Raw genomic sequence first — 23,917 nt, forward strand, 5'->3', positions numbered from 1 at the left:
CTAGACTTGGCAGCAGCATGAGGAGGCGGTTTATAGGGGCCCATGGCAGATTAGGGGCCTGGCAGCAGCTATGTGAGGCCCGTAATCTGCCTGCACCCTATGTCAAAAAATTTAACACACCAGCAGTGTGAAGAGACCTGAAAGTGGCACATGGCAGCAGAGTGTGGCGATGGAGACAGCAGCAATGGGAGGCCGTACAGGGACCCATGAGAGACTCTAGACTTGGCAGCAGCATGAGGAGGCGGTTTATAGGGGCCCATGGCAGATTAGGGGCCTGGCAGCAGCTATGTGAGGCCCGTAATCTGCCTGCACCCTATGTCAAAAAATTTAACACACCAGCAGTGTGAAGAGACCTGAAAGTGGCACATGGCAGCAGAGTGTGGCGATGGAGACAGCAGCAATGGGAGGCCGTACAGGGACCCATGAGAGACTCTGGACTTGGCAGCAGCATGAGGAGGCGGTATATAGGGGCCCATGGCAGATTAGGGGCCTGGCAGCAGCTATGTGAGGCCCGTAATCTGCCTGCACCCTATGTCAAAAAATTAAACACACCAGCAGTGTGAAGAGACCTGAAAGTGGCACATGGCAGCAGAGTGTGGCGATGGAGACAGCAACAATGGGAGGCCGTACAGGGACCCATGAGAGACTCTGGACTTGGCAGCAGCATGAGGAGGCGGTATATAGGGGCCCATGGCAGATTAGGGGCCTGGCAGCAGCTATGTGAGGCCCGTAATCTGCCTGCACCCTATGTCAAAAAATTAAACACACCAGCAGTGTGAAGAGAGCTGAAAGTGGCACATGGCAGAGTGTGGCGATGGAGACAGCAGCAATGGGAGGCCGTACAGGGACCCATGACAGACTCTAGACTTGGCAGCAGCATGAGGAGGCGGTTTATAGGGGCCCATGGCAGATTAGGGGCCTGGCAGCAGCTATGTGAGGCCCGTAATCTGCCTGCACCCTATGTCAAAAATTTAACACACCAGCAGTGTGAAGAGACCTGAAAGTGGCACATGGCAGCAGAGTGTGGCGATGGAGACAGCAGCAATGGGAGGCCGTACAGGGACCCATGAGAGACTCTGGACTTGGCAGCAGCATGAGGAGGCGGTATATAGGGGCCCATGGCAGATTAGGGGCCTGGCAGCAGCTATGTGAGGCCCGTTATCTTGCAGCACCCTATGTCAAAAAATTAAACACACCAGCAGTGTGAAGAGACCTGAAAGTGGCACATGGCAGCAGAGTGTGGCGATGGAGACAGCAGCAATGGGAGGCCGTACAGGGACCCATGAGAGACTCTAGACTTGGCAGCAGCATGAGGAGGCGGTTTATAGGGGCCCATGGCAGATTAGGGGCCTGGCAGCAGCTATGTGAGGCCCGTAATCTGCCTGCACCCTATGTCAAAAAATTTAACACACCAGCAGTGTGAAGAGACCTGAAAGTGGCACATGGCAGCAGAGTGTGGCGATGGAGACAGCAGCAATGGGAGGCCGTACAGGGACCCATGAGAGACTCTGGACTTGGCAGCAGCATGAGGAGGCGGTATATAGGGGCCCATGGCAGATTAGGGGCCTGGCAGCAGCTATGTGAGGCCCGTAATCTGCCTGCACCCTATGTCAAAAAATTAAACACACCAGCAGTGTGAAGAGACCTGAAAGTGGCACATGGCAGCAGAGTGTGGCGATGGAGACAGCAACAATGGGAGGCCGTACAGGGACCCATGAGAGACTCTGGACTTGGCAGCAGCATGAGGAGGCGGTATATAGGGGCCCATGGCAGATTAGGGGCCTGGCAGCAGCTATGTGAGGCCCGTAATCTGCCTGCACCCTATGTCAAAAAATTAAACACACCAGCAGTGTGAAGAGACCTGAAAGTGGCACATGGCAGCAGAGTGTGGCGATGGAGACAGCAGCAATGGGAGGCCGTACAGGGACCCATGAGAGACTCTGGACTTGGCAGCAGCATGAGGAGGCGGTATATAGGGGCCCATGGCAGATTAGGGGCCTGGCAGCAGCTATGTGAGGCCCGTAATCTGCCTGCACCCTATGTCAAAAAATTAAACACACCAGCAGTGTGAAGAGACCTGAAAGTGGCACATGGCAGCAGAGTGTGGCGATGGAGACAGCAGCAATGGGAGGCCGTACAGGGACCCATGAGAGACTCTAGACTTGGCAGCAGCATGAGGAGGCGGTTTATAGGGGCCCATGGCAGATTAGGGGCCTGGCAGCAGCTATGTGAGGCCCGTAATCTGCCTGCACCCTATGTCAAAAAATTTAACACACCAGCAGTGTGAAGAGACCTGAAAGTGGCACATGGCAGCAGAGTGTGGCGATGGAGACAGCAGCAATGGGAGGCCGTACAGGGACCCATGAGAGACTCTGGACTTGGCAGCAGCATGAGGAGGCGGTATATAGGGGCCCATGGCAGATTAGGGGCCTGGCAGCAGCTATGTGAGGCCCGTAATCTGCCTGCACCCTATGTCAAAAAATTAAACACACCAGCAGTGTGAAGAGACCTGAAAGTGGCACATGGCAGCAGAGTGTGGCGATGGAGACAGCAACAATGGGAGGCCGTACAGGGACCCATGAGAGACTCTGGACTTGGCAGCAGCATGAGGAGGCGGTATATAGGGGCCCATGGCAGATTAGGGGCCTGGCAGCAGCTATGTGAGGCCCGTAATCTGCCTGCACCCTTTGTCAAAAAATTAAACACACCAGCAGTGTGAAGAGACCTGAAAGTGGCACATGGCAGCAGAGTGTGGCGATGGAGACAGCAGCAATGGGAGGCCGTACAGGGACCCATGAGAGACTCTGGACTTGGCAGCAGCATGAGGAGGCGGTATATAGGGGCCCATGGCAGATTAGGGGCCTGGCAGCAGCTATGTGAGGCCCGTAATCTGCCTGCACCCTATGTCAAAAAATTAAACACACCAGCAGTGTGAAGAGACCTGAAAGTGGCACATGGCAGCAGAGTGTGGCGATGGAGACAGCAACAATGGGAGGCCGTACAGGGACCCATGAGAGACTCTGGACTTGGCAGCAGCATGAGGAGGCGGTATATAGGGGCCCATGGCAGATTAGGGGCCTGGCAGCAGCTATGTGAGGCCCGTAATCTGCCTGCACCCTATGTCAAAAAATTAAACACACCAGCAGTGTGAAGAGACCTGAAAGTGGCACATGGCAGCAGAGTGTGGCGATGGAGACAGCAGCAATGGGAGGCCGTACAGGGACCCATGAGAGACTCTGGACTTGGCAGCAGCATGAGGAGGCGGTATATAGGGGCCCATGGCAGATTAGGGGCCTGGCAGCAGCTATGTGAGGCCCGTAATCTGCCTGCACCCTATGTCAAAAAATTAAACACACCAGCAGTGTGAAGAGACCTGAAAGTGGCACATGGCAGCAGAGTGTGGCGATGGAGACAGCAGCAATGGGAGGCCGTACAGGGACCCATGAGAGACTCTGGACTTGGCAGCAGCATGAGGAGGCGGTATATAGGGGCCCATGGCAGATTAGGGGCCTGGCAGCAGCTATGTGAGGCCCGTAATCTGCCTGCACCCTATGTCAAAAAATTAAACACACCAGCAGTGTGAAGAGAGCTGAAAGTGGCACATGGCAGAGTGTGGCGATGGAGACAGCAGCAATGGGAGGCCGTACAGGGACCCATGACAGACTCTAGACTTGGCAGCAGCATGAGGAGGCGGTATATAGGGGCCCATGGCAGATTAGGGGCCTGGCAGCAGCTATGTGAGGCCCGTAATCTGCCTGCACCCTATGTCAAAAAATTAAACACACCAGCAGTGTGAAGAGACCTGAAAGTGGCACATGGCAGCAGAGTGTGGCGATGGAGACAGCAGCAATGGGAGGCCGTACAGGGACCCATGAGAGACTCTGGACCTAGCAGCAGCATGAGGAGGCGGTATATAGGGGCCTATGGCAGATTAGGGGCCTGGCAGCAGCTATAGGAGGCCCGTAATCTGCCAGCACCCTATGTCAAAAAATTAAACACACCAGCAGTGTGAGGAGACCTGAAAGTGGCACATGTTTGAGGCATGATTCATGGCGGATTTAGTCAGTTGTGTCAGGAACTGGTGGTTTGAAATCCAGACTAATCCACGCCTGATTCATTTTCACAAACGTGAGTCTCTCCACACTTTGGGTGGACAGTCGTGTCCTCCACGGAGTTACAATACCTCCTGCCGCACTAAACACGCGCTCCGATGCCACGCTACTGGCCGGGCATGACAGCCTTTCAAGGGCAAATTCAGCTAGTTGGGGCCAAAGGTCAAGTTTCGTTGCCCAGTAGTCAAGGGGATTGTCTACCTCGGTTGGCAGGGTGCTGTCCAAGTAGGCCCAAGCCTGTTGTTTGAGCTCCTACTCCAGGTCCACCTGATGCTGCTGCTGCTGCTGCGGCTGGTTAGTAGTTTCCTCACTGCGCTGGTGAAGAAAGCTACTCATCATCGACTGCAGACTGAGGCAGCCGCTGCTGGTGGAGCTGCCACTGCTCCTACCACCCCACCCCTCCCCTGCTGCCATGCCAGAGGAACGCGAGCGCACAGGGCCCACAGTGTCTGAGGATGGACGTTGGCGCACAAAGGCAGAGACCAACTGACTACATAGGTGGTTTTTATAGTACGTAATTTTGGCCTCCCTCTCAGCAGGTGTGAAAAAGGCCACCATTTTGGACCGGTAGCGAGGGTCCAACAAGGTGGACAGCCAAAAGTCATCCCTCTGTCTGATGGTTATTATTCGGCTGTCGCTACGCAAGCAACCGAGCATGCTATGGGCCATTTGTGCCAAGGAATGCGAGGGACTCCCTGCCTCCATCTCCACAGCATACTGCCACGGTGCGTCTGGGTCCTCTGTCTCCTCCTCCTCCTCCTCTACCAGATGCTCCTGCTCCTCCACTCCTGTCCGCTGAGTGGAAAAACCACCCATTTCACTCAATAATTCCTGAGCACAAATGTCCTCCTCTACCTCCTCCTCTTCTTCCTGTCCTGCCCCCACAGGGGTCATGTGGCGTTGAGATCTGTGCGCCACGTCTACCGCACCCTGACCAGCCATTGTTAACAGCATTTGTTCCAGGACGTGCAACAGAGGAATGACGTCGTTCATCCCATAGTCCTGCCGACTCACGAATAGCGTGGCCTCCTCAAAGGGCCTGAGCAAGCGGCAGGTGTCACGCATGAGCTGCCAATGGCTGACATCTAAGTTACACAGGGGAGTACCTTTATCCGCTTGTAACATCAGGAAATCGGTGATGGCCTTTCGCTGCTCGTAAAGGCGGTCTAACATGTGTAGGGTTGAATTCCACCTTGTTGCAACGTCGCAGATCAGGCGATGCTGTGGAATTCCGTTCTGCCGCTGCAGCTCAATGAGGGTGTTCTTTGCGGTGTAGGAATGGCTGAAATGCATGCACAGTTTACGTGACATTTTAAGGATGTCTTGCAGTGGGATGGTGGATTTTAGGAACCGCTTGACAACCAGATTGAACACGTGAGCCATGCATGGCGCATGGCACAACCTTCCTTGACGCAGAGCAGACACCATGTTCTTTCCGTTGTCAGTCAACATGGTTCCGATTTTTAGTTTGCGCGGAGACAGCCATCTGTCGATTTCTCTGTTCATTACACTCAGCAGTTCCTCCCCTGTGTGACTACGTTCGCCAAGGCATACCAGGTGCAGCACAGCGTGACACCGTTGCGCCCTGCACATGTGATATGCCGGTCGGGTAATGGGACTTGGCACGGGGGTGGCGGCTGAGGACACGGCGGAAAAAGAGGTGGTAGAGGCGGACATGCTTGCTGGACCAAGGACGTGCAAACGTGGAGGCAAAAGCGTCGTGACCTGTCCAAGTTGCTGGTGCGGCTGTGCCGGCACCACGTTCACCCAGTGGGCCGTAAATGACATGTACTGTCCCTGACCGTAGTTACAGCTCCACACGTCGGCGCTGCCGTGCACTTTGCAAGAGACCGACATGCTCAAAGACTGGCCCACCATCTCTTCTACATGTGAATGCAGGGCTGGCACTGCCTTTTGGGCAAAGAAATGACGGCTTGGCACTCTCCACCGCGGCGCGGCACAAGCCATCATTTCTCGGAAAGGTGCTGAGTCCACCAGTTGGAAAGGGAGGGACTGCAGCACCAGCAACTTGGACAGGAGGACGTTCAGCTTTTGCACCGTCGGGTGCGTGCTCGCAAACTGTTGTCTCTTGGATACGGATTCCAAGAAAGACTGTTGACGGAATCCGAGAAGAGGAGTAGCAGGAGAAGGAGCATCTGAACGAGCGGAAGATGCCAACGAGCGACAACTCCCCTCAGCAGAGGTGTTGGAGCCTTGACTGGCTGATAGAGGGCGATTGACGACGTCGGGTGACGGAGCAAGTAACGGAGCGGGTGATGGAGCGGGGGCTGGGGCAGGCAGAACCGCCGTATGTTTATCACGGTTTTCCCAGGCCACCGAATGGTGACGCTGCATATGCTGACGCAACGCTGTAGTCCCAACATGGGCCCCCTGGCCACGCTTGCATTTCTGGCCACATAGTCGACATACGGCTACGTTTACTTCCTCGGGCGGCTTGAGGAAAAATTGCCACACCACCGAGTAGGAAACTTTGCCCCCGCTACTCTTCACTGGCTGACTGCTACTTCCTCCGTGCGCACCGGCACCACTACTGGCCGTGGTGGTAGGCTGCAGTGGAGCTGGTGCTCTACTCCGTGGACGTTTGGCTCCACTGACACTGATGCGACCCTGCTGCTGTCTCCTGGGCAACCCACCGACTGTTTTGCTCGCTGCCAAGCTGCCACCCTCTTCTCCTGATGATGCGGAAGAAATTGCCTGATGACGACGAGGCTGCCAAGTGCGATCAACCTCCTCATCATCAAGTAGGGTCTCCGCCTCACTACTAGCCCCCTCGGCTGCGTCTGGGTCAGGAGACAGACCTGTCTCTAGACCGGCTACCGAGCCACTCTCCTCGCCAGTACTTGTTCGCTTGGCTGCTGAAAAGGCCGATGTCTCCCCCCGTTCCTGACCGCCCTCTGTTAGCTCTTCCTCACTGTACAGTGGGGCTGAGCCCACAGCATGCGATACTTCGCTTGGTGAGGGAACAGCAAAGGACAGGGGCAGGTAGAGGACACGTGATTTCAGTGGGCTTGCTCCCGGGCCATGCCAACTAACGGTTGTGTCTGACGTACCCACCGACCGTTGGCTGTAGGTGTCAGAGGTGACCTGGGAAGAGGAAGACGACCGAGCCAACCAATCAATGACGGCAGGGTTGTCGGTGGAGACACGACCGCTGGATGACACCGGGAGCACTGGCCTCTGGCTGCGAATACTGCTGCCTCGACCCCTTCCTCTGCTGCCACGTCTGCTCGCTCCTAAAACATTGCCTCCTCTGCCACTCCTCTGCATGTTGTCTGACATACTATTTAATTCAACGATTAGGTGTCCCTGAGTAACAATTCTCTGGCACTCAGTAACAATTCTGTCTGTCCCTGAGTATGAATTCTGTGGCCCTGAGTAACAATTCTGTGTCTGTGCGAGTAACAATTCTGTGTCTGTGCGAGTAACAATTCTGTGTCTGTGCAAGTAACAATTTTGTGTCTGTGCGAGTAACAATTCTCTGGCACTCAGTAACAATTCTGTCTGTCCCTGAGTAACAATTCTCTGGCACTCAGTAACAATTCTGTCTGTCCCTGAGTAACAATTCTCTGGCACTCAGTAACAATTCTGTCTGTCCCTGAGTATGAATTCTGTGGCCCTGAGTAACAATTCTGTGTCTGTGCGAGTAACAATTCTGTGTCTGTGCAAGTAACAATTTTGTGTCTGTGCGAGTAACAATTCTCTGGCACTCAGTAACAATTCTGTCTGTCCCTGAGTAAAAATTCTCTGGCACTCAGTAACAATTCTGTCTGTCCCTGAGTAACAATTCTCTGGCACTCAGTAACAATTCTGTCTGTCCCTGAGTAACAATTCTCTGGCACTCAGTAACAATTCTGTCTGTCCCTGAGTATGAATTCTGTGGCCCTGAGTAACAATTCTGTCTGTGCGAGTAACAATTCTGTGTCTGTGCAATAACAATTTTGTGTCTGTGCGAGTAACAATTCTCTGGCACTCAGTAACAATTCTGTCTGTCCCTGAGTAACAATTCTCTGGCACTCAGTAACAATTCTGTCTGTCCCTGAGTAACAATTCTCTGGCACTCAGTAACAATTCTGTCTGTCCCTGAGTAACAATTCTCTGGCACTCAGTAACAATTCTGTCTGTCCCTGAGTAACAATTCTGTCTGTCCCTGAGAATGAATTCTGTGGCCCTGAGTAAGAATTCTCTGGCACTCAGTAACAATTCTGTCTGTCCCTGAGTAACAATTCTCTGGCACTCAGTAACAATTCTGTCTGTCCCTGAGTAACAATTCTCTGGCACTCAGTAACAATTCTGTCTGTCCCTGAGTAACAATTCTCTGGCACTCAGTAACAATTCTGTCTGTCCCTGAGTAACAATTCTCTGGCACTCAGTAACAATTCTGTCTGTCCCTGAGTATGAATTCTGTGGCCCTGAGTAACAATTCTGTGTCTGTGCGAGTAACAATTCTGTGTCTGTGCAAGTAACAATTTTGTGTCTGTGCGAGTAACAATTCTCTGGCACTCAGTAACAATTCTGTCTGTCCCTGAGTAACAATTCTCTGGCACTCAGTAACAATTCTGTCTGTCCCTAAGTAACAATTCTCTGGCACTCAGTAACAATTCTGTCTGTCCCTGAGTATGAATTCTGTGGCCCTGAGTAACAATTCTGTGTCTGTGCGAGTAACAATTCTGTGTCTGTGCAAGTAACAATTTTGTGTCTGTGCGAGTAACAATTCTCTGGCACTCAGTAACAATTCTGTCTGTCCCTGAGTAACAATTCTCTGGCACTCAGTAACAATTCTGTCTGTCCCTGAGTAACAATTCTCTGGCACTCAGTAACAATTCTGTCTGTCCCTGAGTATGAATTCTGTGGCCCTGAGTAACAATTCTGTGTCTGTGCGAGTAACAATTCTGTGTCTGTGCAAGTAACAATTTTGTGTCTGTGCGAGTAACAATTCTCTGGCACTCAGTAACAATTCTGTCTGTCCCTGAGTAACAATTCTCTGGCACTCAGTAACAATTCTGTCTGTCCCTGAGTAACAATTCTCTGGCACTCAGTAACAATTCTGTCTGTCCCTGAGTAACAATTCTCTGGCACTCAGTAACAATTCTGTGTCTGTGCGAGTAACAATTCTGTGTCTGTGCAAGTAACAATTTTGTGTCTGTGCGAGTAACAATTCTCTGGCACTCAGTAACAATTCTGTCTGTCCCTGAGTAACAATTCTCTGGCACTCAGTAACAATTCTGTCTGTCCCTGAGTAACAATTCTCTGGCACTCAGTAACAATTCTGTCTGTCCCTGAGTATGAATTCTGTGGCCCTGAGTAATAATTCTGTGTCTGTGCGAGTAACAATTCTGTGTCTGTGCAAGTAACAATTTTGTGTCTGTGCGAGTAACAATTCTCTGGCACTCAGTAACAATTCTGTCTGTCCCTGAGTAACAATTCTCTGGCACTCAGTAACAATTCTGTCTGTCCCTGAGTAACAATTCTCTGGCACTCAGTAACAATTCTGTCTGTCCCTGAGTATGAATTCTGTGGCCCTGAGTAACAATTCTGTGTCTGTGCGAGTAACAATTCTGTGTCTGTGCAAGTAACAATTTTGTGTCTGTGCGAGTAACAATTCTCTGGCACTCAGTAACAATTCTGTCTGTCCCTGAGTAACAATTCTCTGGCACTCAGTAACAATTCTGTCTGTCCCTGAGTAACAATTCTCTGGCACTCAGTAACAATTCTGTCTGTCCCTGAGTAACAATTCTCTGGCACTCAGTAACAATTCTGTCTGTCCCTGAGTATGAATTCTGTGGCCCTGAGTAACAATTCTGTCTGTGCGAGTAACAATTCTGTGTCTGTGCAATAACAATTTTGTGTCTGTGCGAGTAACAATTCTCTGGCACTCAGTAACAATTCTGTCTGTCCCTGAGTAACAATTCTCTGGCACTCAGTAACAATTCTGTCTGTCCCTGAGTAACAATTCTCTGGCACTCAGTAACAATTCTGTCTGTCCCTGAGTAACAATTCTCTGGCACTCAGTAACAATTCTGTCTGTCCCTGAGTAACAATTCTGTCTGTCCCTGAGAATGAATTCTGTGGCCCTGAGTAAGAATTCTCTGGCACTCAGTAACAATTCTGTCTGTCCCTGAGTAACAATTCTCTGGCACTCAGTAACAATTCTGTCTGTCCCTGAGTAACAATTCTCTGGCACTCAGTAACAATTCTGTCTGTCCCTGAGTAACAATTCTCTGGCACTCAGTAACAATTCTGTCTGTCCCTGAGTATGAATTCTGTGGCCCTGAGTAACAATTCTGTCTGTGCGAGTAACAATTCTGTGTCTGTGCAATAACAATTTTGTGTCTGTGCGAGTAACAATTCTCTGGCACTCAGTAACAATTCTGTCTGTCCCTGAGTAACAATTCTCTGGCACTCAGTAACAATTCTGTCTGTCCCTGAGTAACAATTCTCTGGCACTCAGTAACAATTCTGTCTGTCCCTGAGTAACAATTCTCTGGCACTCAGTAACAATTCTGTCTGTCCCTGAGTAACAATTCTGTCTGTCCCTGAGAATGAATTCTGTGGCCCTGAGTAAGAATTCTCTGGCACTCAGTAACAATTCTGTCTGTCCCTGAGTAACAATTCTCTGGCACTCAGTAACAATTCTGTCTGTCCCTGAGTAAAAATTCTGTGGCCCTAATAACGTTTCTGTGGCCCTAAGTAACAATTCTCTGGCACTGAGTGAAAATTCTGTCTGTCCCTGAGTATGAATTCTGTGGCCCTAACTAGCGTTTCTTTGTCCCTAAATAACGATTCTGTGGCCCTCATTAACAAGACTGTGTCCCTGAGTAATGGTTCTCTGTCCCTAAGTAACTTCTCTCTGTCCCCAATTCTCGTTTCTGTGGCCCTAACTCTGTCCCTGTCCCTAGTACAGAGCGGTCTGCCTCTGTTCAATGACTGCAGGCAAATGAAGATTTCCAAAATGGCCGCTATATATTCCTCGACCATTACACAGTGCTGGCTGGCTGGCTGCTGATTGGCTGATGCGATCACATGTCGTTGAGGAATGCATTATGGGGCAGCGCGCCTTGTCTGCGCGCCTTCCCCGACATCCCCGCTCCGTCGCCGCACATGTCAGCCGCCATTTTCGGAAAAATTTCGATTCGCGCGTCCGAATTAGGCTGTTTTTCGGATTCGGCACGAATCGAAATTTTTCCGATATTCGACTCGAATTCCACTTCGGATACTTCGATTCGCTCATCTCTAATAATTATAGCAAGGATAACCCAACATATAATATGATGGTAACAAAACCTGGTGTTCAGTTTACAATTTAACCTATTGTGGCCCCACATGCACAAAAAAAACATAACCACAGGTTATGTGTAGTACGCCTTCTCCTTCTGCCCTGCTACCACTCCCCCTCCATCCTCTCACTTGTCAGCAATTCCACGCTGTCAAAATGACAGCTGAGAGTTGCTGTGTAAATACAGCAACTAGCAGAACTACTGCTGTAAAAAAAAACTTCTGACAATGTTTACAAACACTAATAAGCCACTTATTAGCCCTTATTTTACCTTAATCAGCCCTAATTTTTTCTCGCCCCTTTTCTCCCATAGCTGTTATTTTCCTGGTGATTTTATTTTTTCGTTTCTATTTTTAACTATTACTATTTAACTATTATTATTTACATTTTTTATTTATTTATTTGTTTTGTTAGTTCATTTTGTCTCACTAAAAAAGTGCAAAGTTAAAAAAAAATAATCACCATCATTTCATGTAAATAACTATTCAATGTATTGAGAGCTTTTATCTACTTTTTATCTAACACTTTTTTTTAAAACAGTGATCATAGTAGTAAAAAGTGTGTTGTTTTGTTATGTATTTTGTTTATAAATTGCATAAAAAGCAAAAAAAGCATTTTTTCAAGTCAATATCACTAAACAAAAGCCTTTACTTTGTTTTTAAGTTCTTAAGTTAGAACGCCAAAGTAACTAAAATGATCTTCATCTACATGTATACATAGTGTATGTCTGTATTTGTTATACCCGTGTTTCCCTGAATATAAGACACTGTGTTATATTTTTGGCTCAAAAAAACACACTAGGTCTTGTTTTCGGGGGAGGTCTTATTTTTTAAATGTCCAGGTGTGGACAGGGGGTGTAGAGGTGAGCTGTAGGCAGTTGTGGATGAGGGTTACTATGGAGAGGGCCAGTTGATGACAGTTGTGAGCTGCAGTCAGGTGTTGCAGGGGTTACTTGACAGGTGAGTTTCAGACAGGGTGCAGATATAAGGTACAGACAGTGTGAAGGGGTGAGTTGCAGATGGGTAATGCAGAGCTGAGCTGTGGCCAGGGGGTGCAGAGCTGAGCTGTGGCCAGGGGGTGCAGAGCTGAGCTGTGGCTGGGGGGTGCAAAGGTGGGTTGCAACTCAACTCACCTCTGCACCCCCCCCAGCCGCAGCTCACCTATGTACCCTGTCTGCAACTCACCTAACTCAATTTACCTCTGCAACACCTGACTGCAGCTCACCTTTGCACGTCCCCCCTCCCCCTCCACTGCCCTCATATGGTTAGCTAGCTTTGCAAAACACAGCTGTCAGCAGACGGCCCCTCTCTATAGTAACTCCCATTTCGGGTCCTATCTTCCCACACAGTGCACCAAGCGCACTTACTCACCACTCCGCCTCTTCCCCACTGGCCGGTGATCACCCCTGGGGCATCGGCTTCCATGCATTAGACTGCAGGAGGAGATGCCCCATCCCTAAACACACTGCACACTGCGCCCGCAGATATCTGTTCCTTCCCTGTCCCACAGTGAGTACAAAGGTAGGGAGGTTCTGTGGGAGTGGATGGTGCTGTCACTTCAGCCGCGCTTCTGTGTTTATAAGAGACAGTAGATATGGGTGTGCGCAAGGCCAGTGCGGAATGGCTTTCCGGCTGAAAAAAAGCCCTGATCACAACTAGGTCTTATTTTCCGGAGGTCTTATACTTTAGCAATTCCCAAAAATAGCACTAGGTCTTATTTTCGGGGTAGGTCTTATTTTAGGGGAAACAGGGTATATTAAGACAATCAATTCAAGATACTACTTGATGATGTATGTCTTAAAACCAAATGTTTCCATTGAACTGCTCTTATATGTTTTATTTAAATGTTTTATGTTAGCGTATATGTGCAGTACATGAAAGTGTTTTTATCCATTTTTTACAATGTTTACCTTAATTTTTTCAGATCATTAACCCATTTGTCTCCCATTCTTTTTCTGTAGTTTATCTCCTCCTCTTCTTCAATTATCTCACGGATCTTGTGTTTTACCTCTGGATCTTGGACAACCACAAATGTCCATGGTTCAGTGTGTGCCCCACTTGGAGACGTCCCTGGGGATTATATAGTACAAAGGAGGATGAGTCATTTCAGTTATTTTTTAGAGGCCAGGATGACAATGTCAAAGTTCATTATTATCTACCAGCAGCTGAGTGCCATTACTACCCAAGAAAAAAAAACATGTTTTCCTGTAATTAGATGTTGCTGCTTTAAAGCAGGTTTGCGGCACGTTTTACAATAATTTAGGAACATTAATATTTTGTAATTGGATTCTAGATGCACAGTTTTTTTATACTTTTCAGATCATTTCACCTGCTCTTAGAAAACCTAAACACAGTAGTGGCAGTGTGAATGAAGCCTAAGATTTTTGCTTGGGAAAATGAAACAACCTGCTGCTCTGATGATGTTGTCAATGACTTCCCTTGAAACAGATTCATTGCTGATAAACCTCACAGATCTCCTTTGGTTAAGCATCTCATAAAATTCTTTTGACCTCTTCACCATATCTTGCTCATCATGACGCAGCGGGCTAAAGGGAATGTGTGAGATATCATCTTCATCCATGTCTTCATCTTTCCCTTTAAGAAAAAAAAAAAAAGAACTTTACACAGAACAGGGGAATAACTACAGTATAATGAAAGCTTCCTATAAATAGAGGGGCCCAAGGAACAGAGAACAATGCCTATTTGTTGGATTCATGTGTTGTATAGGTGTTTCAAAACCTGATTTGTAATAGAAAATTTAAGGACTCTTCTGCTTATAAACATTTGCTATCTAACATGAGAATGGAACTAAGAAGCACAAACGCAAAGTTGCCCACTTTTATCCAATCAGTAGAATAAAATGTAGCAGGCAGCCTAAAATATTAACCTAGACCAGCCTCTGAGGTCCTGGAGTCACATATAGGGTGTTTCCTGTCTGCAATGGACGTCAAAGGCACATGCGCAGGTGTTTTGTGCACCCATACATGGGCCACCTTCATCTCCTGGGCCTTTGGCATAACTTAAACTCTGTCTGCTTTTAGCTCAATTTTAACATATTTACTATATATATATATATATATATATATATATATATATATATAATATTTGGCTAATGTGATGCTCATTTATCATGCACTCCTCTTGTTGATCTGGCATTCATTTGACATGACACCAAAACCCTCCAAGCATTGAAAGTATTATAATGAATATTCATTTTTTTTAATAAACAGTGTCAGTTACATTAAGCCTTGTTCAGTGCTTCCATGGGCTTTTGATTTATCGTTTTATTTTGATTAAGATCTTTTTTTTTTACATCACTGGCAGAGAAAAAAGCTGAGTGCACATTCAAGAGTGCATGTTCTTGAGGGACTAAACCTTATCTCAACACTATTTATCTGCCAGACTCTGTTGAGAGATTCAGAGAGCTGGACTCTCATGTTTGTTAGCTGTCCAGTCGCTGGTGAGCTTTTTATTGGTGGGATCTGTCTAGTTTTAACAAACATCCAGGGGCGGACTGACAACTCATGGGGCCCCTGGGCAATAGGGGATCATGGGGCCCCTGTGTCCTTGCCCAAACTCAAAAAAACCTATTAAAAAGGTTTCAGGGGCATCTCATGGGGTCCCCTACTGACCCCGGGCCCTTGGGCAGTGCCCGAGTTTCCAAATGGTCAGTCCGCCCCTGCAAACATCCTGAACAGACTTCTAGAATAATCACTCTTTGCCTACAGGCTTGCCAAATTCTGGGCTGGAGCCTCTAAAGACACCATCTGGTACCTGACTGAAGGACCTTATAAAAGTAATGAAATGACAGCTGGGAGAGTATAACAAACAAAGGAGGAATGGTGTGGAATTATGATAATAATAACTACAAGGAAAAAAAATAGAATTTCTTTATCTTAAATTCGGATCTAAGTCCCACTGGAGGTTTAACCCACTGGGTATCCTGGTCTGCAGCCTATGTATCCACCACACCTCCCTTTGTAATAACTTGTGGTATCTATCTTCCCCTCTTACTAGTGTAAGTACCCTCTGAATACCACAAAAAGGAAACGGGGTAATGTCCCCCCCATGTACATCTCTAAAATGTCATGAGTCACTTGATATCTGCTTTGCTTGTAAATTCACAGAGTCGCAATAGTGCTCTCCAATCCTAGTTCTAAGACAGCGTACTGTGCATCCCACATACTGCAGAAGACATAGTGAGCAGCAAAAGAGATACACCACATAAGTAGTACCACAGTTGATAAAAATCCTTCATTTTAAAACTTTCACCCGTGACCACATTCAGTTCATGTAAGGTATCCCTCCTCAACATTTTCTTTTTAAGCTAATATATAACTGACCATAATGAGCTGCATCACCTTTTTAAACATCTAAAATGTAACTCCAAAAAGCCAGGTCCAGTGTTTGGTTCAAAATGGTGAAATGTTAAATTATGTAAAGCAAATTTGAGGGTTAACTGTGTACAGCGTGCAGGGTTGAGGGTTGCATTACGTACAGAGTGCAGGGTTGCGGGGTGCCCTGTGTACAGAGTGCAGGGCTGAGGGGTGCCCTGTGTACAGCATGCAGGGTTGAGAGGTGCACTGTGTACAGCGTGCAGGGTTGCGGTGTGCCCTGTGTACAGAGTGCAGGGTTGAGAGGTGCACTGTGAACAGCGTGCAGGGTTGAGGGATGCACGGTGTACAGAGTGCAGAGTTGAGGGGTGCACTGTATACAGTGTGCAGGGTTGAGGGGTGCACTGTGTACAGAGTGCAGGGTTGAGGAGTGCACTGTGTACAGAGTGTAGGGTTAAGGGGTGTGCTGTGTACAGATTGCAGGGTTGAGGGGTGTGCTGTATACCCCCAAGTTCCCCCCAGAAAAAATTCACCCCCCCAGATTCTAGTATATAGCTCAACCCCCCTTCCCCCGTTCTATTAGAGAGCTTCCCCCCCTCTGCAAATCGTCTCTCAACAACCTGGAAAGCACCAGAGAGAGGTACTGCTGCAAAAGAACAGCTATGACATACAGAAGGAAAAAGAACACTGGAGGCTGATGGTGGGCTTCAGGCGGAGCTTCCGCCATGATCATGAGACTAACAGCGGCTGTATAGATTCCCCGCCCCTCCACTTCTGCTCTCATATAGAGATGTGCAAGGCAGGAAGGCTCTGAACCACTGCCAGGAGAGGTGGTGTTAATATCCAACATTCACAATCTTCTACATCTTAGGGTCCCTCAATGTACAGAAAAGAAAAAAGGTATTTTGAGGCATTTACTATCAAAAACCATCCACAAATCAAAACAGTTGGAAGATATCAATTTGACTGACAGTAAATCTGTGATTTGCAGGGCAAAGTAACTAGTTGACTGGCTGACCACTTCACTGCTTTTACTTATTCTGTGCTGCCAACCCTTCGTTCCCCTGATGGAGTCAAGTGACATACCTGACTTTGCCCTCTTCTTGGAAAACGAAGAGAGCAGACACAGAGATTCTTCACTTTTGCCAAGCAAATGGAGCAATAGTGGGCAAAGGGAAGCTAAACATAAGTGGTGGCTGAAAGAAGAAGCTAAATGAACCTGCAGCTACAGTTTATCGCCGGGAGAGGAGCATTGTCACTTGTAAGTACAGAAGCAGTGCTTCTATATTTACGAGTGACAGAAACTAAGCAGTGACCAGCAATTTCTGGCAGAAAAACAGCTCTGGTATCACCCATCTGGTGGTGTAGTGCGTACCCCCCATAGTGACGCTACTGTGCAGGGATTTCCACTGTCAACACAAAATAATGTAATATTCAGCCTCCTGGCTCTCTTTAGCAGTGCTACTGCTCAGTCCTTGTCCTCCGGTCTTCCTAATCATCCAGCACAGCATCCATGTGTTTATGTACAAACACTGTACCTCTGTCAGCTCTCCTGGCAGCTCCTGCTGCTCCAGCCCTCAGGATTTGGCCTTCAGTCGGATCTATCACAGACTGCACCATGCAGACATGTACACTTCTGGCTACTCCCTTGCAACCACTCAGACTGCTTTGGAGGGTGAAGCCCCAATCTACCGTCAGGCCCCAGAATATAACAGATGTGAACACCTGTGCCATCAGTGTGTCAGTCACCTGCAAAATATGGTTCCAGGCTTGAAGATTTCTCCCTCCCAAATCTCTAAGAAATCTTCGGGCTCTTGGTCCCAGGTTGGGTTTTATCAACCACTGAGGAAATTGCAATCCCAGTTGCCTCCAAATAAAATAAACATCCTGGAGCCCCTCAACCTGCCTAATTGAGAACTCTGGGTGACCTAAAGCCCTTTTAACACCATGAAAGGGCACCTCACTGTCACACTTTCATGTTCAGCCTGATGTTGACAAACTAGCTTAGGCTCACGAAACATATGAGGAAGGCCCTCCTCCCGCCACCACTAAAAAAAGTGAAAGGACTGGCTAGTGTGCTTCAGAAAAAGTTGTGTATCTGTATTTTTTTTTTAGAAAAAAAATATTGTGAGGGGGTGGTGGGGGTGGGTACTGCTTTGGGTGTAGTGGTGGACACATTTAGTCCAGATAGTTGGAGTTCTGCTTTATTTATTTTTTCTTACATAGACAAATTGGCAGTACAGTACATAGATCAGTGGAATCAGCCATAGCCCAGAGTTTATTTACATATTTTTGCTGACATTTTTGTAGATGTGATAATTTTTACATACTCATCTGACCCTCTGGGTGCCCAAGACCTCCAAAGCGGATGTCAGGATTGAGAGCGATGGAGAGGAGATAAGCAAATATTTGTTTGTTGTTTTCTCCTGGGCATTATAAATCCGGAAGGGCTCAGCTCTAAGCACTTTTGGATTCAGAGGTGTCAAACCCTGGCCATTGTGGCTGGGGAAGAAGTTAACTGAGCAAAGTCTGTACTTTAACAGAGGTGAGAGGGCACATCGTTCACTTTTAACTCTAAACTGGTGCTCTGTAAAGGTTTTTAAAGCATTGCCCATGGACAATTTTGGGTATCATAGTATATTTCTGCTTTCAGTTGTGGCACCCTCCTAGTTAGCTAGGGGGAGCTAGCTAATTATTTTTTTAGTTAGAAGGCTGAGTAGCAGCCTGGGTGATAGTCAGAGGGTCAAATTCGGGTCAGGGCTGAGAGGCTCTGCAGACCAGCTCTCTGATACCTCTCCCAGATCTAGAAACTTGGACAAGTCTCTATAACTCAGTGGGCAGGGGTGAGGAGGAGCTGGTCTACACTCTTGAGGGATCTTGGACAATCCCAGGCAGGAGGCTTGGCATGGGACCAGGACAACCCTTAAGAATGGATGAGCCTGCTCAGCAGCAGGAGAGGTCCGGTGGAATATGGAGTGAGAGGCTGGGATGTAGGAGCCTCGGAGGAGCCCAGTGGATCGCTTGACCTCACCAGTCCCCAGAGAGAGAACCACCTTTATGGCCATCCCAAAAGAAGGCCTGAAGGCAGCCACCAACCCAACAAGTCTGCAGGCGAGGAGCAGTGAGTAATGCTACACCCCCTGGGCCAGTTAAGGGGAAAGGGGCATTCTGGTGGAAAACCTAGATAGTTTTTTACCCGGGTCTGTTTCAACTTAAAGTGGCAGGCACTGGATCCCCTTGCCCAGGGATTTCCTCCAGATAGCTGGATGAGAAGAGGATTCATGTGGGGTCTGGGGTGGTACACCAAGAGAGGCTGGAGAGCTCTCCAAGAAATAACTTTTGCTGTAAAAAAGCATTTGGGCATCCCACACCCCCCTTACCCCATCAGTTCAAAAACCCTTAATATAACGTAAACAAAAACAAGCTACAGGACTGTTTACTGTCTTCTGTAGGCAAGCTGCAATGCAAGTCTGAAGAAAATGCGTGTTGCCTGACTGTGCAAGACTATAGGGAGACCCAAATCTTCAGCAACTCCTATGGGAGTAGTGCTACACAGTTTTGAGTCTTTACATATTTGGTATCCATTTATTTGCCGCAACCTAAAAACTGGGTATTATATTGTATTTGTGTGTACTAAAATCAAAGTGAGTGTATTTTTTTACTAAACATATAGATTTTATAAAGAGTAGCACAATTATCTTCTGACATAAAACACAAAATAACTGCCACCATTTACTGTACAAAGTATCTGCTTTTGTAATACAGTATATATACTGTTTTGAAGGTTTTAAATATGCTTCAGGCCTAAAGGGTGCATTTCAACCATAAAAAAAATACTTTGAAAGCAAAGGAGCTAGGAGTTAAAGGACAACCTTTACCTAGCTAATGCACAGTAATTATATATTCTAAACAAGCAGCAAAAGCTATTTAAAAGAAGCACTTCATCCCTGTATCTAAAAGCATTGTGAAGATACAAATTTTTAGAGTTCTCAACACAGATAGTGTGTTTTTCTCTAATGAAAACAGCCAACAGGGGTTTCTAAACTGTTAGGAATGGACTGAAACAACCTCTAGAGGCATAATTTCACATTAAAGTGGTTCTAAAGGCTCAAGTTTTTTTTATTTTAATGCATTCTATGAATTCCCACCTTATACTTACCTGAGCCCCATCTCGATACAGTGCTGTGCATAAGAGCAGCAGCTCTCCCAGGTCGTTCTCTCCTCATTGGCTCACACAGCAGTGGGAACCATTGGCTCTTGCTGCTGTCCATCATAACCAGTAAGTCAGTGTGGAGAGAGTGGGGGTGGGGCCGAGTCTTGCTCCATGTGTGAATAGACGCACAGAGGCAGCTCAGGAGCGAGCCTGCTCCAGTGCACCCAAAGCAAGAGGCTTGCTATTGGGGGCACTCAGCAGGGGGGAGGAGCCAGGACCTCTTGTGAGGGACCCAAAAAGAAGAGGATTGGGGCTGCTTTGTGCAAAACTATTGCACATAGCAGGTAATATTTGTTATTCTTTTTTATTATTTCCTTTAGAATCACTTTAAAGCTGTATTCACACATGAGCAGAGTTTTTCAGTTAAAAATAGTAAAGCAAAATGCAGGAAAAATGCATCTCTTTAAATCCTATGGAACTCTTCACACTGGTCAGTTGCATTTCAGTTGTGTTTTTAAAAGTCCTGCTTGCTGCATTTTTGTTGCATGTTTGGTGTTTGTTTAAAAGTACATCAAAAATTTACCTCCCCATTAAAATGCATTGAAAAAGCATACAAAATGCACCAGTGGTTGTGTTTTTGGTGCATTTTTGAGTCACATGTATCCCTGTTTCACAGTGCATGCTAAAGTTAGGCAATCAAAAAATGCACAGTTTACTTATGCTTCAGTAATGAATGGACACAGGAGCGGTCAGTATCACTCACTGTGTTCATTCAGAAAAGGAAGGGACCAGTAAATGACATATATACCATCCAATTCCCCTGCTCTCAATCCATAATTGATCCCCCCATAATTGAGCCCTCAGGAGAGGAGGGAAGCCAACAGCAGGGGGATGAGGGAATGGACACGGTGGGGTCTGTGCCCCACAGGGCGATTAGGGTGTACCCAGGCACACCCCGTATACACACACCTATGAAAGGGAAGCTGATTGGGCTGCAATGACTGCTAGTGTATCTTATTTTCCATGTATTGTTACCAAAGCCTTTCCTCTGTGTATTGCCATCATTACCTGTTTCCAAGGGGAGGCAAGCCATGTTAATAAGATATGTTGGGCTAATGGCATGTTGCTTAGAGCCTGAGTCAGCTGCTCCCACCCCCTCTCAGCCCAGGAGTTCCAGTGAGAGCTGCAGAACTGATAGTCACTGTTCTCTGCTCACAGAAGACCTGAGCAATCAGTGGTCTTTGATCACTCAGTTCTCAGTCTTAGAGGCGGTGGGGGAGCAGATGCAGCATGGGATCGATACTGCATCGACCTAGGTGACCTTGTATAGTTGTTATTTTGCAATCCCACACTTTTCTTAATATTGATTTAGGCCTCATTAGCCTGCTATTCTATTCTCTATTCCTCTTCATTCAAAGGAATGGAGGGTCCCAAGTAATAATCTGTACATGCTATAGTGCAATAATTCAGAAGGGGTTTACCATTCCATTATCAAAGCAGAATATATACCTCCGATTGGTTCTACCATGCCACTATCAAAGAAGAAAAGTAGTTGATGTGTATTGTGAAATTACAATATAGAGATGTGAATATTTCATTTCTATTATCTGGCTTATATCCATCTTTTATGATCAGGGACCTACATCATATTATATAGTACAAAAGGCCTTAGATAACATACTCAATTTATATTTTGCAGAAAATTATGAAACTAGAAGAAGCTGGAACAAGGTAATTTCTAGTCCGCATATTTTTTGAAGAGCTGCGTGCATTTTCTCGAAAGTATGCTATTTGTTATATTGAATACATAATTACACACTTCTTACTCTATTAGATGTATTATTGACATTGGATATGTTTTGTAAACTGCAGAAATATTCACATTGCATTGCCTGGAAGAGTTTTCTTTAAATGCCACTATTATGTTTTCACATTCCCAAAACAATTGTGCTTAGAGGCATCTTCATTACTAAGGTTCATTGGATCCAATTTATACAGAACAGACAAAATACAGAACAGTTTCAGGGGAGATAGAATCCAATCTTAACAACATAATGTAGGAACAAACAGATACTGTAAGACAAAGTATCTGTTCCACTGGGCTTTATGTTGTACTTAATTACAGAAAAGAAAACCTACATGTATTTTGTGTATCAGCCCCATATCATGACCTTTCATTCTAGGAAATTCACCTTAGTAGATACTTTGTATTTTTTTGTTTTTCTTTTCATTGTTCTGATATTTCTTGATTATTGAGCTACTTTGATTTAAAGGGACACTATGGATGAGTAGATGGCCTGCCAAAAATGGTAGTCAATTAGCCATACCAAGATTGCACCACCATCCTCTGGGACTTGCTGCAGTTTTGCCAACTCAGCTAACATGCAAACCCAACACACATTTTGTACCAATCAGTGCCTATGTGGAGAGATATTTTTACAGTCACATCCTTATTTATCATTAGAAGTGAAGCTTTATCCGCTTGCATTTAGTTGAAAAATTCAAGCTCTGTATGGGCTCCTGCCATGCTTACTAGATGGAAGGAACAGCGCTAGCAATGTGTATTTTGGGGAGAATGGAAATATGTATGGTTAGTAGGGGTTTTTTTAAATCTCACAACAATAAAACACAAACAGGCCACCCAGAATGACACGTATAGCTGGTGTCATTGACTTATCTCCGACTCACTTGTATAAGTGTGGATCCATAAACCCAAAAGGTACATACTAAGCAAAATGGTAGTGTGACAAGAACACCCCTACCTGGAAAAAGAAGGTTACTAGGTGATCCACGCGGAGTAATATAATTTCAAAAATATTCCAAACAATACTTTATTTGATCACATAGATCATAAGGAGGTTAAACATGAGCACGGTGTACATATGAAAAAATAAATAAAATCATGTTAAAAAGCACTAGGCGTCTTCAGTTTCGGGTCATCTTAGCAAATAGAGTACCATAAGGCAGAGTTATATAGTGGTGATGTAGTTATCCTGGGTTTCCATGGGTTTTCATCTAGTATTCAAATGAACCATGTATTCAGCAGATGTGTTCCCAATATATGTCAGGTATCTCCTGGTATGAAACAGCTGGAACACAGAAATACATAGTATATATATAGAAGTATGAAAACCAAAAAACCAAAACACATCCAAAGTTCACCAGACCTCCCTCTACAGTAGTCAATGGATACTACTATTACCTTCTCAATAGTGAAATTAACAGGCCAACTTCTCAAATGTAGGGACTTCCTGGATAGCCACCCCAAGTGAAACAGGGTCCACAGTACCAAATGATTCTGAGGATATATATAGAAAAATAATGATACATATAAAAATCGTGGGCATCAGGTCACCCTGAAAACAAGACACGCATAAAGTGGGTATACTACCATAAATGAAGATCAAGAAGACTTCTGTCGACTTGAAATAAGATCAGGTCCTTGATGCTTTTCCAAGATACATGTAGGGGTGGGAAGCCAGGTAGTCACAATACATGGATTCCAAACACATAAACTGTGTATATGGCGTATAGCAGGCTATGCAGGCCTGAGTTTTTAGACCCAATGTAGGGTTTCCAAAAATTACTCAAAATGAGAAGATTATTGCTCCATATACTATGTATATAGCATGTAACAGGCTGTACAGGCCTGAGTATTTATACCCATTAAAGGGTTTCCAAAAATTACTCAAAATGAGAGGGTTATTGCGGTTTCATGAGGATATGGCTATGTCACAGCACAAACCCTGAATAGGATAGCGTATATATATATATATGTAGATCGTCCTCAAAAGAGGATTTACAAAAAATTCCCCGAGTACACAGGGTAATTTAGGCCCATATAGCATGCCCTTTTAATACCATAAATGCTCTATAGATCTCAACAGCCGTAAGCTAAAATAACTTGCCACCGGTGGAAGATAAATTTCCCTAAAAGATTGCCGTTTGCGGACCGCTGCAATAGTAGCCTTATGGTAGTTTTCAGAGGGTCAAGGGCCTTCCTAGCAGAGAGCTGTGACACCGCC

At 46.4% G+C, this 23,917-nt stretch overlaps 1 protein-coding gene and 1 long non-coding RNA gene across 2 annotated transcripts in view; both read right to left on the bottom strand.

Moving 5' to 3' along the window:
* IYD (iodotyrosine deiodinase) overlaps positions 1–23,917 on the bottom strand; it is a 44,226-nt gene that overhangs the window by 14,136 nt on the left and 6,173 nt on the right. The window contains exons 2-3 of the mRNA XM_089694241.1: positions 13,812–14,000; positions 13,316–13,475 (exon numbers count right to left, since the gene is read on the bottom strand). Coding sequence (XP_089550367.1) covers positions 13,316–13,475; positions 13,812–14,000 — 349 coding nt within the window. The remainder of the gene's footprint in view (positions 1–13,315; positions 13,476–13,811; positions 14,001–23,917) is intronic.
* On the bottom strand, positions 22,708–23,208 carry LOC149448771 (uncharacterized). The gene is made up of 2 exons (XR_016315496.1): positions 23,095–23,208; positions 22,708–22,981 (listed from the first exon to the last, which is right to left on the bottom strand). It is a non-coding gene; the product is annotated as an uncharacterized LOC149448771 (long non-coding RNA).

The sequence above is a fragment of the Staurois parvus genome, unplaced genomic scaffold (assembly GCF_062004578.1).
Source record: "Staurois parvus isolate SC_StPar_1 unplaced genomic scaffold, SC_StPar_1.0 ptg000657l, whole genome shotgun sequence".
Taxonomy (NCBI): Eukaryota; Metazoa; Chordata; class Amphibia; order Anura; family Ranidae; genus Staurois; species Staurois parvus.